The sequence below is a fragment of the Manis pentadactyla genome, chromosome 1 (genome assembly GCF_030020395.1).
Source record: "Manis pentadactyla isolate mManPen7 chromosome 1, mManPen7.hap1, whole genome shotgun sequence".
Classification (NCBI taxonomy): domain Eukaryota; kingdom Metazoa; phylum Chordata; class Mammalia; order Pholidota; family Manidae; genus Manis; species Manis pentadactyla.
In genome coordinates this window covers 155,531,655-155,547,310 of record NC_080019.1, presented here as the reverse complement: position 1 = coordinate 155,547,310, position 15,656 = coordinate 155,531,655, and the positions used below count along the sequence as shown (strand labels likewise).

At 36.8% G+C, this 15,656-nt stretch overlaps 1 protein-coding gene across 4 annotated transcripts in view; it reads right to left on the bottom strand.

Moving 5' to 3' along the window:
* CRYBG3 (crystallin beta-gamma domain containing 3) overlaps window positions 1–15,656 on the bottom strand; it is a 111,078-nt gene that overhangs the window by 40,527 nt on the left and 54,895 nt on the right. For 3 of the 4 annotated variants that reach the window (XM_036916564.2, XM_036916566.2, XM_057501978.1), the window contains exons 11-15: window positions 13,895–14,028; window positions 10,829–10,955; window positions 2,955–3,097; window positions 2,700–2,826; window positions 1,778–1,810 (exon numbers count right to left, since the gene is read on the bottom strand). In XM_036916564.2, the coding sequence (XP_036772459.2) occupies window positions 1,778–1,810; window positions 2,700–2,826; window positions 2,955–3,097; window positions 10,829–10,955; window positions 13,895–14,028 (564 nt within the window). The remainder of the gene's footprint in view (window positions 1–1,777; window positions 1,811–2,699; window positions 2,827–2,954; window positions 3,098–10,828; window positions 10,956–13,894; window positions 14,029–15,656) is intronic. The other variant, XM_036916565.2, reaches the window with a different exon arrangement.

The following is a 15,656-nucleotide window of genomic DNA, read 5'->3' as shown; positions in this document are numbered from 1 at the left end:
TATCTCCGAACACACACATTTTCTGGTTTTGCCCTTCTCAGGTTACCTGAGGTTCCCTTTAAAATCAACAGCATAAAAAATTTCCTTTTCTGACTTGAACACTGGGATGTAACTTTCTCCTCATACCTCAGGAAAAATAAGTACCTCATCTGAAGGCAGCATGTGACTAGTCAATCTACTTCACAGCCACTTGTGAAGGAGAAAACACTTTCTCGTTACTGAACGCAAGCAGGGTGTCAGTCCAGATCCATTTGTTTTTATTTGGGTAAGTAAAAACAAGCAAAACACTCTGGAAAACTGGTTCAATGAAAATAATAAGAGCTTTGATACTGAGTAAACTAAGGAGGCTTTGTCTGCATGTTGCCAAATACCCAGCTATCATATACCTGTCAGAAATGCTTACTTCACAAGGCAATAGCTGAGTCAAATCCAGAAAAATGAAGTGGGGCTGATTTCACAAGCATTTCTACTGCTTCCTTCTCTTCAAGTCAGACTGGAAATACTATAAAGAAAATCCTCCGAGCACTCTGTCCCAAACAAGTCCATAAAAAAAACCCAGAATGCAGGAGGGGAAGAAACAGAGCTTAAAAGTATGTGACTTTTTATCTACACTTAAACTCAGAAAATATGCAGTTTAGAATTATTCCTGTTTAACTTTTTACCTACTTAGGTTATGTTGACTCCTGTGAAAAAGGGCTTTCAAAGTCCACAGCTGGAGTTTTCAAAGATTCAAAATAAAAATCTGGCAGGAAGTATCTCTAAATACAACAGCTCAATTATATTCAGAAAGGAAATGTTCCCAACAGGCCTGCACTAATCAGAAAATAAGAAAACCTGAAAGCATGTGAACAGAAATACCTTTAAGCTAATTTGAAATATAAAAACAATGATATGAACATGAAAAATACATACAGAGAAAAAGATTCAGTGTTATGTAAAGCTACCAAATGTCCAATACTTAATCACTGTATTAGGCTTTTTTGACATAACTTTTCCAAATCTGTTATTTCAAATGAGATAGGAAGGAAGCAATGTCCCTCATCCCCTTTTCCTTCTATGGTTGTACTGTTCATATGGTACCTTTGATGTAAACTCCTGAAAATGTGGTTAACTGGAGTTAGATACTAAGAAATGACTGTTTTGACATTTATGGCTGTGTGACATGACATGCACTTAAATTCTAAATCCTGGTTTTCTCATTAATAAATGGGATTAACCTTGATCTTGCAGAGGCATTAGAAGCACTAAATAAACACAACCCAGCCCACAATGAATAATAAACAAACATTAGGCTCCAGAGTACTGCCCAGCCCTTCAAACTATTAACACACCAGAAACAAAGAAGTAGGGTTGTAGTTCTACTAGCATTTCAAAGAAATACTTGATTTAGGCATTAGAAGTACATCTACATAAGCTGCATGCAAAGACAGCCATTTCTCCATGGAAGGTCTGATCCTCCAAAGACAGCATAATATACTGTGCTGAGTAAGAACGTGACTCTGAAGAATGGCCAGGCAATAGGAAAGAAAGTGTGACAAAGGTTCAAAATGACCCTATGGTTGTCAGAGCTGAAGCTCTGTCAAGGAGAAAACAAGGAACTGTGACAAATCCAGATGGGTGGGTGCTCTTCTCATAGATACCAAGTACAACACAAATGGCCGTGCCACATGTACACATGAAAGGTATCTGAGGGGAAGCCAAAGACTTGAGATTCAAGGGAATAATGCTTTTAGCAGGCAATTTAGCAACTATAAGTTAAGAATATTTTTAAACATACCAAATGTGGAGGCTCATTTATCCCAAGTGGTTCCTGAAACATACATTAAAACATTAAAAATAATTATAATCAGATAATCTTAATTGTCTTTTTGAAAGTTTTGAAAATATCCAATGAAAAATGGTGGGGAAAAAGTCTGAGCAATTTTCTAGATTCCTTGAACTGGTTATGTCCCTCAAATAACATACTGATTTATCTTATAATAATTTTGGCATTACTAATTTAAGTAATACTGAAGTTGGAAGAAAAATGTGCCCCAATGCCACTAGAAAGACTCTGAGAGCTTCCTGCCATTCCCTTTCCCACCACTATCTCATGGTTGCCTTTAATATTCCCCAGTGTTTGTTATAGCCACTCTGGTCCCCCACTCTTTCATAACTTCATGACTTTGCATACAAGATTATTCCCTCTTTGCAGACTGCCTTTCTGCCCCACTTCCTGACCGGGCAAAATTGCTTTTATCTCTTTAGATATCACTCAGTCCATCCTCTGATTACAGAGTGCATGGTCCCTAACTCCCCAGGCTCTGAGTGCTCCTTCACCAGCTCCCGGGCAACTGCCTACCCACTGTACTTTCTCGCTAATCATGTTGCGGTTGACTGTCCATAGGCGTTTCTCCTCTAAGAGGTTGAAATCCATCAGAGCAGTGTTATTTGTCTTTCATATCCAGTGATCAGTAGTATCTGCTATAATCAGAGGCACTAAATACTGCTGAAGGAATGGACAGAATTACAGTACCATCCCATCAATGTGCTAATACCATCCAGCTCTCTATAGAGTCTACAGAAATTCATGTTTCATTTTCTTTATATGTACATACTTAACATAATTGAACAGTTTCACTTTTTAAAAGCCTGTTCCATAGATTCAACTGTATGGCACTACATGCCACTGGCATCGGTCATGTTCATACTTAACTCACCAGTTGGATAGGTCGTATTGACATGATTATATTATCTGATCCTCCCCAGTCAAAAAAGCATTTGTATTTCCCTTTCTCTAAAATGTATTGTTCTCCACAGAAGAACTTCTGCTGGTAAGCAACCCATCTAGTAAGGAAAAAAAGGAAAAACAGAGGTGATGCAGAATTGAGCAAAAATCTTAACCAAGAATTGTTAAGAACCAATAATCTTTAAACACCAAAGAATCAAAGTTCTCAGAGTAGGAGAGAACTTACATGCCACTTTTAACATGGATGGATCTTGTTTCAATGCCAAAGCTGGTTTCTTCTAAGTCAGAAATTTCCTGATTTGTAATGTCAATAAACTTCCCACTTTCTAGGTCAGATTCAAAAAGTGTGATAGAAGATTCTATAAAATTCTAAAAAGAGGAAGAGGAACATTTAGGAAACATAAGTATTTTATGGATTGCTGGAAATCAGCAAAATTTTCATATACTTGTGGGATAACTGTCACGTAAGTAACTCCAGAAAGAATTTTAAATGGCACTGGAAACAGTTTCAATAGTTACTACTCCTAAATAGTTTAAATTAAAAAGTAAGCCTGAATTTACTTTAATCAGGTAAACTGTATTATATACACAGAAGTTAGTCAACAGTTGGTAAAATGCTGGGGCTTAAAGGCTATTAATTGTAACACTTATTGTAAAGGAAACTAAAGAGTCTCCCTTTGGCCTGAAAAGTGAACACCACATGAAACAAAAAGTAAATCTATAATGTGATGTAGGCATTTTATGAGCTTACATGTAACAGAAAAAAAATAAAATTTGTTTGACCAAAAAATTATGAAAAATCAAAATGAGAAGAATTTTTGGAAGTATTTATAGTCAAACAACATTAAAACAAAAATATCAGAAAAATACTAAGACCCAAATTGATAAATCAGCAAGACAATTCACAAAGAAGATTAACATTAAAAACAAATAAGCAAATATCTAATGTTTCACTAGTAAATTAAAGAAATTCAAATTAAAGCTATGAGATACAATTTTACTCTTTATTAAATTAAGGACCTAAAAATCCTGTTTTGTCAGGGAACACTGCTGATGGAAGGAAATACAAATTGGATAGCTATTTTAGAAAATAATTTAGAAATCTATTAAAAAGGCTGATATTATATTGTCTACATTAAACCTGAATTTCCCTTCTTGGCTAAGAAAATTTCCCAAATCTAAACTAAATGACGGACAATTTATATGCAAAGATACATTATTTACAATAGTGAAGAGCTGTGAACAGTGTAAATGTCCAAAAGATGTATAAACAAATCTTTATGCATCTGCCACATGATGGAATACATATAAATAAGAGGTGTTTTTAACAAGCTGATAGTTAAAACATATTCTCTACCTATTGCTGGTTAGGAGCTCAGTGCATGTTGCCCCCAGAAGGGCCAATGCACAAGGCTGGCTTACTGTCCCTCTGGTCTCACAGCTGTGCAGACTGAGTGATGGGCTTGAGGGTAACACAGCTAACTCAGGGGAGGAGACTGAATTTGAGTCCACATCAGTCTATTTAGCTACCTTAAACTCTTAAACACTGTCAGACATAAAGGTAAGGATGAAAGAGCAAGACAAAAACTCAAACTTATAAACTTGGTAAATTACAAGCACACAAAAGGAACCTAACTTTTCAATTAAGAACACTAGAAGAAAAGAAAAAATGCCAAGAGTGGTTACCTTTATGTCCAGGGAAGGGGTCAATTTCATACTATTTTCTCCCCAAAATCTTTTTAATAGGTATATTTTTTAAATTGGAAAGTATAGAATACATTTGTTTAAAAAATAAGAACCAAAACTTCCTCTTCTCTGCCTACAACTTTACTGTTTGTAAATCAAGTCTTAGTCCTATGGAAATGTTATTAACTTCTTAACAATTTTTTTCCCTTTTTAATGTACTATAAATAAATTCTAAGCACAGAGGATTTTTAGGATAAGTATTCATTTTATATGAAAAAGCAAAATACTATCCAAAAACAGTGTAAGTAGAGAAAGAAAATGTATTTTTTAAAAATTCTCTTGCACTTATTACCTGTCAACTTTAAAGGACTGAAAAACTGCTGACAAAGCTTGATCAAATTTGAGACTTTGGGATAAAAGATGAAGCCTTTTTACTGAAAATTTCTAGTATAAAATAATTACTAACCAATAATTGTGTTTTCATTTCTCCCTTGAGAGTAAACCTTTGGAAGCTGAAGATACCTGTCACCTTCATTACTTACTCATGGCTCTTAAAAAAATGGGAGCTGGGTGGACTTTTTCCTTCATCACTCTTACCATCCCTCCGTCTGCAGCTTCCTCACCTCTTTATACAATTGAAGAGAGTTAGGGCTTTGGTCTGGATTAGGCTCTGGCTTAAGGGAATGTTGTGGCTTGTTTGATCTTCTTTCCAGATCACTGAAACTTTCCCCGTATCAGCGATTAGGCTGTTTACTTACTTTTCTTTCTTTTTTTTTTTTATCATTCCTGTGTCCACTGGATAGTACACTATTTACTTCCTTCAAGAAATACTCCTTCACATTCATAACTTGGCTGTTTGGCACAAGAGGCCTAGCTTTCAACATCCCTTTCTCACTAAGCTTCATCGTTTCTGGCTTTTGATTTAAAGTGAGATGTGCAGCTCTTCCTCTCACTGGAACATGTAGAGGCCATTGTAGGGTTATTAGTTGGCCTAGTTTCAGTATTGTTGTATCTCAGGGAATCAGAGACGAGAATGGCTGGTTGGTGGAGCAGTTAGAACACATACAACATTTATCGATTAAGTTTCCCATGTGACATGGGTGTGGTTTATGGCACTCCAAAACAGTTATAACAGTAACATCAAATATCACTGGGCACAGATCGCCATAACAAATAATGAAAATTTTGAATTAGGAGAATTATCAAATGTGACAGAGACACAAAGTGAGCAGATGCTGTTGGAAAAATGGTGCAGACAGACTTGTTCAATGCAGGGCTGCCATAAACCCTTATCTTATTAAAAAAACATGTACCTGTGAAGTAAAATAGAACAAGGTATGCCTGTATACACACACACACATATGTATCTACATCTTATCTGGATGTAGATATGTATAGATCTGCCATTTTCCAGATATAAATCTGGTGTGTATATATATCTCTCTCTCTATAATATACTCAAGGCTTTAATAGCTTACAAGTGATTTGCCTTTTAGTCCCCAGGACAAGCATCCCAACTGAAATACAACGTTTATAGCATAGGTGCCAGTATCAATAAACATGGTTATAGCGAGAGCATAAACTAACATGACTCAGGGGCCTGGACATGCCTCTGTTTCTTACAATCTGAAAGTGTGTAAGCAGCTCAAGGTGGTTGTGAGGCTACGATGTGATGATAATGCTAAAGGGGGCCCATTCTGGGTCCTGGTCAGGAACCAGAATCAAGAGCCACCAATCATGTCAGGCCCAGCCATAATGGGAATGTCTCTCCTCCCTGACTCCACTGACTCTGGAATGCTCCATTTTTGCTTTTACTTCTTCTTCTCCTACACCTATTAGGGTTTTCTACTCCATGTCAGGGTTGTAGGAACAGGGCGCAGGGATAAACTGAAACATCATGGGCCATGGTGTTAAGATGGAGTAAAATGAGACAAAGATGTGAAAAGATAGATGCAGGTATGTGCATGTGTGCTGTGTTTGTGCTCTTTCATTAAGAAAGAACTTGTGCCATGATGTGATGTACTTTACTTAAGCAACGACTTGTACAGATCACATTGCATGTATTGTGGGAGAGCAGCAGCAGTGAGGAGGGTGAACCAGGACGCAGGATGGAGGTACAGGCTTCTTGGCAATGATGCAGCTCAGAGCTGAGCAGAGAAGCAGGAATTCACTGTCCCAGGACCCTGTACCAGGTCCATGTGCTGGCGGTGCACTCAGATGGCTTGAATCTGTGTCCTTCCTACTCTACTGCTCCCAGAGGCCCGGCCAAGGGCCACAGGACTCTCAGAGTGGCACTGCTCTCCTCTTTCCACCTTCGGCTTCTGTTTGTTCATGGCTTTTCTGGCCTTACAGCTATTGCCTTCCATCTTTATCCAAGTACCTTTGTGAGCCACTGTCCTGGTTTTGACTCTCTCTGCATTTTTCAAATCTACTAAATATGTATATGATCAACTTGACTAGTTGTCATCAATACAGTGTCCCTGCTGAACAGAGTTCTAACTCTATGGCTAAATCCCCAGGAGTTACATGTACAAAGTGTGGTATAAAATATGAAAAAAAACCAAAACTGCTTACTGCAGTGTTCAGGAGGTGATCACAATAGGCACCCAGAGTTACTTGGTTACTGTCTCCCCACTTTACTAGGCACAATTAAATAACTTTCAAAGTCACATAGATTTTGAGTGGAGCTGTTGCTTGAGAATAATGAATAATGAGGTAATGACCTTCAATCTGTACTCCATTCATATTTTTTAAAGCACCAAATTCAATGAAATATCTGGATAGTTTAATGCAGTCTCAGGTACAGTGCTCCCCACTGTTTGAGAAAACTAATGAGTGCTTCAGGACCAAAGATAAGTCTTCAGGATCAGTAATTTGTTTTTAAATTCCATAAAATCCCTCAGCTGATGAGGCCCTAGGCTCTCGTGCTACAACTTCCTGGTGAGCAACATGATACGAGTCACCCGCAGAGATCCGCAAGATCCCTTAATGGAGGAGCAGTGGCCTCTGTGGCACACCACCTGCTTTCAGGAACCTAAAAAGAGGCCCCAAGTCTGCAAATCACAATGAAGCAAATCCAAAAGTTAAGCAGTATAAAACTGAGGAGAAACAAACATACCAAGAAAATTTTATCAAGGAAGCCAAGGAAAAAGAATTGCTTCTTTAATCCCTGGAGTCTAAATACTAATTCCTTATGGTTTTTCTCCTTTTTAAAAATACTCAAGGTCAAGTCAATATATTTTTGCCTGACTCATGTGGAATTAGGAACACATTTCTGGTTGTCATCTCTAAATCATCCTGTGACACAGATTGCAATATCCCTAGGGAACATGTCCAGGATTTGACCTTAGCGGATCCAGAGTGTTTCACATACTGGAGCCAAGACATCAGAAACTCACATTGCACTGTGCAGTTCTCCTGTCCTCTTGTTTATTTTTATATTACGTCAAGTTAGAAGTTAGATATTAAATGGAGTGTTTTACTCTTTTTCAGGTTAGAGGCATCTGAGAGTCCACATGGGGAAAAGGTATCTCCATTCAGCTCCACCTGCTAACCTGCCCAGGCTGTGATGACCACAAGAGCTTTAAATCCTATGTCTAACAATACTTAAAAATTTTAAAGGGGTAGGTTTTATGTTATGTCTTATCACAAAAAAATTAATAATAATGGTGGCAAGAGAAAACTTTGGGAGGAGATGATGTGTCTGTTGCCTTGATGGTGGTGATGGCTTCACGGGTGTATACTTATCCCCAAACTCATCAAGTTGTATACATTAAATATATATAGATTTTTATATAAGTCAGTTATACCTCAATAAAATGGTTTAAAACAATTATATCCTATGTCAATTATATGCTATGTCTGAAGAACATAAAATATTTCACCTGGATATATTTTGGAATATAAATTTAAATTATAAATTGTTTGAAAATCATCTAAATAGTGATTTATTATATATGGGTATTGGTCTGCAAAGTGACCACATATTAATAGCTACAAATGAAATGTTAATAAGCCTCTGGTTGAATGAGATCCAGTTTTCCACTGTTAAGAGACTTTTTTAGTCCAATCATTCCGTAGCAAAGTAAAGCAGATAAGATTACAGGGGATCTGGAGTAAGACAGACTTCTTTTCAGATCAGAACTCTAAACAGAGGCATAATACCCCAACCTCTTAGACCCTCAGTTTCATGTTTATAAGATGGTAATCACAGGAGTCTCTATTTCATTGTCTTTGTGAAGATTAACTACAAGTACATATGTAAAGCTATTAATAAGTACTTGACAAATGTTAGGATTATTATAATAAGGATTATGATAACATCTTTATAAGTTAACAACTACTCTTAATTTTTAAAAAACCTAATTTAAAGAGAACAGAAGATTTGTTTGAAGGGCATTTTTATGTATTTATATAAAACCACATATACTCAAAACTTTCACATGCAGCAGTAATTAACATGCCAAGTTCTGCCATTTTTTCCAGTGCATATTATGACAGACTGTCTAAATCAAGTATCTAATAGCTGTATAGTTACAGTATTTATAGCTTTTTCAACTAGTGACTTGGGGTTTGTTTTTTGTTCACTTGTTTTAGTCACAGTCATCTTTAGAAGACATCATCACATTCATTGCTAAACATTTCTAGGATCAGCAATGCTGGCACTCAATTCTCTTTTAATTCAAAGGAGGGAAAAAGTTTTTTAATTTAAAGAAGACACTTTGAATTATGACCCATAGTTTCTTCAATGCATGTGATCACAAGACCTAAGAAAAATGAAGGCTCTATCTTGTTTTGTTGGGTCTTCCAGTGCCCAAATAAGGAGTGGCACCTTGTATTTTAGAATTTTGAACTAAATACCTTCAGACTTATCTACCCACTCCTCAAGCAAACTCACTGCCCAATCTTCAGTGGACTGTCCTATATTCCTTTCAGGTGAAGCTGGTTTCCAACTCACTTTCTAACTAACAAAGATCATTCATGAGACAAAAGATAAATAAATGCTCCCGTGTTCCCTGTGCATCTTCCATTCTGGCTCCTCCTGCCCAACAAGGTGAGGGGTTGCAACAGAGCTGCTGCTGGTCCCAACAGGCAGGAAGCTAAAGGGCCAGAGCACATGGCCCCCATGCTCATCCCATTTACGTGGGCCCAAAATTACTCTTCACTTCATTATCAATTCCTTCCAAGAGGGCTTTAGAAACCAAGCCACGCAGTTCAGAATTTATATGGATGAAGATTATTTTGCAAAGAGATTGCAGTGGTTAATTCCTGTATCATAAGAAAACATGCCCCTCTGAACACATTAAAAGGTCTCCAGAGCTGGTTAGAAAAATGAGCAATACTTGATAAGCCCTGGTACCCTACAGAACTTTCTAACAACTATCTCCTCTTCTCTGTGCCTTCATCAGGTTCCGCCTGGAATCCTCTAACAGTTTAGACGTTTTGCCTGCAAGACTTAACTCCTTCACTCCATGCCACTTCTTGATACAATCACCAAGATCTGTCTAAACTGCTAATATAATCATGGTTGCTACTTGACCATCATTGTCAAGTCAAAGAAAAACTGAACTCTTCAGTGTGGCCTATAAGGTCCTTAATTATCTAGCTCTGGACTCATCTTCCTAAAGTTCTCCCTAATGTCCTGATTTAACTGTGACTCCAAACACACCATTATGACTCCAAACCTCACTTACATGAGGGTTTCTCAGCCTTAGCACTACCAACATTTGGGGCCCACAATTCTAAGCATTTTAGGAGTTTGGCAGTATCCCTGGCCTCAATCCACAGATGTCCCCAGCACCCTCCACCCCCAAGCCATAACAATCCAAAATGTCTCATGTCACTGCCAAATTCCACCTGTAACCACTAGCTCCACTGCTTGCCTTTTTATATGTTAATCTCTTGCTAAAACAGCATCTACATTTCCCTTCACCAGTCCTGCAATTTCTCCACTTGGCTAATTCTTCTACTTGCAATTTCAATTCAGCTGTTATCTTTTCCTCCCTACTTCCATGTGGGAGTAATTGACCTTTCTCTGGCTATGATGATACTTTGTGCTTAATCCAATCTTGGTCAAACAGTATTGAACATTTATGTAAGTGCTACTTTCCCTACCAGACTGTCTGTTCTCTGAGTACAAGGACGGAGTCTCTGACCACTGTATCTCTAGCACCTGATGCAATACATCTAACAAAGCAGGTGCTCAAAAATGATTATGGGATCAATGGTTGAAAAGTAAACATAAGCACTCACAATAATCACGGCAGTTAAAAAAATTAAGCAGGCAAGTTACATAAGCAGTCAGTGTGATGCTCTCAGGTATTAGAAACATTCTATAATATGAGCTAGCAGAGCTCATGTGCAGTTTTCATGGAAAGATGAGACAGAAAATTAAGATTAAGGAATTTAACTCACAGCTTGTAAGTACCGGAAAGACAAGATGGGGCCACTTAATGCCCTACAGGCATTACTGTCTTCAAAATTTCCTTCTTCAAGCAAGAATTGCTGGCCTTTAAAATGTTCTTTTTCATAGGCAACCCATCTAGAAAAACAGAGGATATCGGACTGAGCTACTGATAAAACTGTATCAAGAAAGCAGGAGAAATACACGATGAAGCACCTAGTTGCACATTATATTTTAAAAGGCAATGCATCTGTTTCACTACTGTTTATGAAGACAGACAAATGTTGTACACTTCATAGATCAGTAATTCTTAAAGCTTGGAAGCTTTTTCCCAACAAAACGTTAACCATGGAATTGCAACAGCACAAAGCTCATTAACTGTTTACAGAATGACCTGACACCACATCTCAACTCAGCCAAAAAGTAGTTTGCCAAGTAAGAAACAATGGAAAGCACAAAAAGAAGAAAAGATACAAACCCACACTGAGATTCAATGATAATCCTCATTTTCCTGATTAAGCCCTTCTGGAATCACAGAATGATGACTATATTAAATATTTATCTAGGGTTTAAATCAAAGGAACCTCTCACCAGGCTTCAGATTTAAAATACATGTGGGTTTAGCAAAGAGGAACTAGGAAATGTGACTGGGCTGGTATTAGCTTGGGTGGCCTAGATATATACAAAGATTTCTGTATATATGTATGGTGGGAAATGTTGCTCCCACCATTTTATCAGTGGTGATAACAGAAACAGGAAGCCCTGTAGCAGAGTACTTTCCAGGGACACAGGTTTCTTGATTTCTAATCTAAAACTATCAGTACAGAACACTGATATACACCATTAGTCATTAAAGCTCCTCCAGGAAACTTACCTTTTCTGGAGTAATCCATAGCAGCCAATGCAGTGTGGGCATAGATGGCTCACAATACATGTTGACCTGCTTAAATCTGCCTTCAGTTGTGATTGGAGTGGGACCCCGCCCAAGGGGGCAGATACCTAGGATGACTACTGTAGGGTACTGGGTTGGAGACTTTTTAATTCTGGAGCGTAATGACATAAGTTAGGTGGGGCTGACTACCATTGTTTTAGGAAGATTCAAAAAATATTCCAAATAATTGTTTTCATAGGGTACATAATAACAGAAGTTGCTAAGTAATCACGACTCCCTCCTGCTCTCTGTGTGCAGGTGTGCTCAGGGCAGGTGAAGTGGGGGGGTGTCCACATGAGCTGAAATTAGCAGAGTTCATACATTATAGTATAGAAACTATCTCTGTTTTATCCTTAAGCTATTATGTAAAAATAAATACACAAGAAAACTTTCAAATTCTAAGTTTTCTTTTATATAAATGTGGTTACTCAAAACATGCTTTCAATATATCTGAGTGAAAGAATAAAAGGTACAAAAGATCCTAATATTGAAGGACAAATCAGTAAGTTATTATATAATTACAGTTAAAAAACCTTCTGCGCTTTTGTTAATAGATTAAGTTTTGCTAAGATTTTACACACACACACACACACACACACACACACACACATATACACACATACACATCCATCTGAGGTATTTAAAAATAGGTGTTATCTGAGAAAAATTGAGAAACATCCCTAGATTTCTCAAGATGGGAGATGAGGAAGAGTCTCTACTACCCACAGATAAAGTTAAACAGTTAATAGAAGTGAATAATGATAAAAATAGTGAAAAAATAATAAAATCATCAGCTGTTTATCTTTAGATAAGGAGCATTTTTTTCTTGCAGTTGTCATAAAAAATTAAAAGTATATTGCATTACAAGCCATATTACCTTGAGATTTTTATAAAATGATTGCAAAAAAACTTAGAAAAAAACAATGCAAATTGCAATCTATTTAATGGGAAAAACATTCAGATCCCAAATGGAATAAAAGGCAAGAATATTTTATAGCAGGATCATAGAGAACTCTGCAAATAAACCCAAGAATTGTTTATCCAAAACATATTTGTTCTTCAAGCCACTAATACATTTTAAATACACTAATACAAGGAGAAGCAGTTAAATGATTACCAATATGCAGACCAACTGAGGATATGACCAACATATCGAACATTATGTATCCTCTTATATTTCCATTTGGGCTAGTATGTCCACCCACCACTTGATTTAGTACCAAAAGATACAAAGTCTAAGTCTCTAAATGGAGATCTTTGAGTGATCTTAGATATCTCATTTAGCTTCTATGAATAACATATTCTAGTGGTATCTTTTGCTAGATTAACATGAACAAGTTATATGATGTTACCTCAACTAATGAGATAGCAATGCTTAAATTAAAATGAATCAACATTCCAGAAAACCCAACAGAGAGAACAACAGAATGTTTCTGGAGGGGTTCTAGCACTGGGCTGACAATGGCAACAGGCTATGAGGAAAGCTTCTCCTCTATGATTTTACCTACGGGAATACAAATACAAAGATACATTCTAGTCCAATCACAGATTTTCTTGGGGCTCCTGTCCAACTAACTGCTAATTAAGACTGGAATACTTGCAATGATGGTTAGTTACGCTTGAATTTATACTTAGAGGTCCTATGGGGGCTTCCTCAGAAACAGTACAGGGCTCAAGAGTAACCAGTGTCAAAAACCCTTGACTCTGGAAACACACCACCCAAACTACCTCTTTAAAGAGGGAGAACTCACTGCCAAGATCCTCGGCACACAAAGTCAACTAAGATCAGCAGAATATAGGATAAAAACTGGGGCTCTCATTCATGTTCATCATCTGGTAAATGAGATAATTAAAAAAATAATAGTAAAAAAATAATTTTATCCTGCCATTCTTATCTTCTATATTATATTTAGAAATACTAAGTTTTGAAGTTTTAGAAACTATTTTCTACACTTAATCTATCTCAAAATCCAATATCAACAAGAGCTCACAGAAAGCCATTGAAAACTGCTTTTTATTTCCCAAAATACAGAAGGGATGTATATTTTTCAGATTAAGGCAGATTTGTTTAAACTCTGCTTAGCACAATTTTTTGTGATTTTCAAAAATAGATTACTAAATTCAAAGTGGAATATATAACACTCACACTCCACCGATAACACGAATTGATCCAATTCCATGAAAATCACCATCATTTTTTAAAAAATTAGGGACAGAATCTATATGTTCACTGAAGTCTTTGGCCTGTCCACAGAAGTGTGGTTTTTCAAAAATAATAACCTGAAAAATATAAAAGAAAATTACTTATAATGCCCATGTTTCAGAACAGATACATATTTACTAAAGTCACACTAAAAAGACTGACTACCTACCATATGAACAGGGACCACTGTCCATTTTTTAAATTAATATATACTTACAATATAGCACACTGGTATTCACAAGGAATGTATCATCAAAAAGGTAAAATATTTTAATTAATAACACATTTCTCTCATTAAGATACTCAAGTATGATTACATTGTTCTGATTACCCAAATTCTAGAACCATCTCATAGGGTAAAATGTCTTATAGTTGGTTCTTGAATTATCTTTCTAAGTTTAGCCCTCTGTTCAGGATTTAATACAGATTTGCCTTATATTTATTGAATTTTCCCTACAGAAATAAAAACTCTCTTGAGGTTCCAGGGCATAATGATAAATTATCTATTGATTTGAGAAAATACATATTGTTTCTTATGACATTAACTGGTTCTATGGTAGTGACTGTTCATTGATAAGAAATAGACATATAAATTCCTGAATTTAAATATACAACTTCCCCAAAATAAGAAATGATTGAAAAAATTGTATTTTTTATTGGATAACAAAAATTGATTCAAATGGGGAGGGAGTTAAGTACAGTGGGCAACAAATTACTAGAATTTCATTTATTTCAAAGTTGGCTTGGTACAAGTATTTCTCTTCTACCATTTTGAACCTCTTTCCTTCCCAAGTACAGTCCCTTAGTGTGTGGACATGGTAACAGTGATAATAACACTGATCTATCCACACTATCCCCTTGCACTATTTGTGGCTAATGGCATAATTTGTGCATAACTGGCAACCTATGACCTTGGTGAATAAGACCCCCTGTTTAAACATGCTGAACCAACAAGATATAGCTTCCTTATTTTAAAAAATTGGTAATATTATACAAACTGAAAAAAGTATGTGCTACTGTTCCTACTGTTTTCTACATATTAAATTTTCCAGATGCTGTACTTGAAGTGATGACATTTTATTTGGGTTTAATACATGCTACATGAGTTATGCACATTCAAATTAAGTAAAAAGCTGTAATTCTTTGATGAGTAAGCCAAAACTAATATTTAACAACTGTAATAGTGTGATTGTGATACCCATTCCATAATCTACCTCTACAACCTGTCCTGCAAATGTCCAAGGAAGACCCAGCTCGCAGAACCTGAAGTTCTGACTCAGCGGATGATGAGGCTGAGGGAGCAGTCACTCAGTGGGCGTCCCAGCTAATGCTGAGTCCATTAGGTCACTGATTCAAACCCTTGGCTGCATGTTACAATCACCTGGGAAGCTTTGCAAACTCGGACCATACCCCAGACCAAAACAGTATCTCTGTGAGTGGAACCCAGGCATAAAACAACTCTTCTGTTTTTTTAAACTCAGATATGTATAATTCCAACATAAAGCCAAGGTGTATTAGACACTAAATTTTAGAAGACTCCATCTATGGGATTGAAAGAATGGCAGTCAGTTCCGTAAGTGAGGAAGCCCAGGCAGAGAGGAATACTGGCTTGTTTTGGAGGACACATGACAAACGAATGAATCTCTGTTTGCACACCTGCTTCAGGAGGTGCTATGACCTAAATTAAGAGAGGCCTGTGTGCATC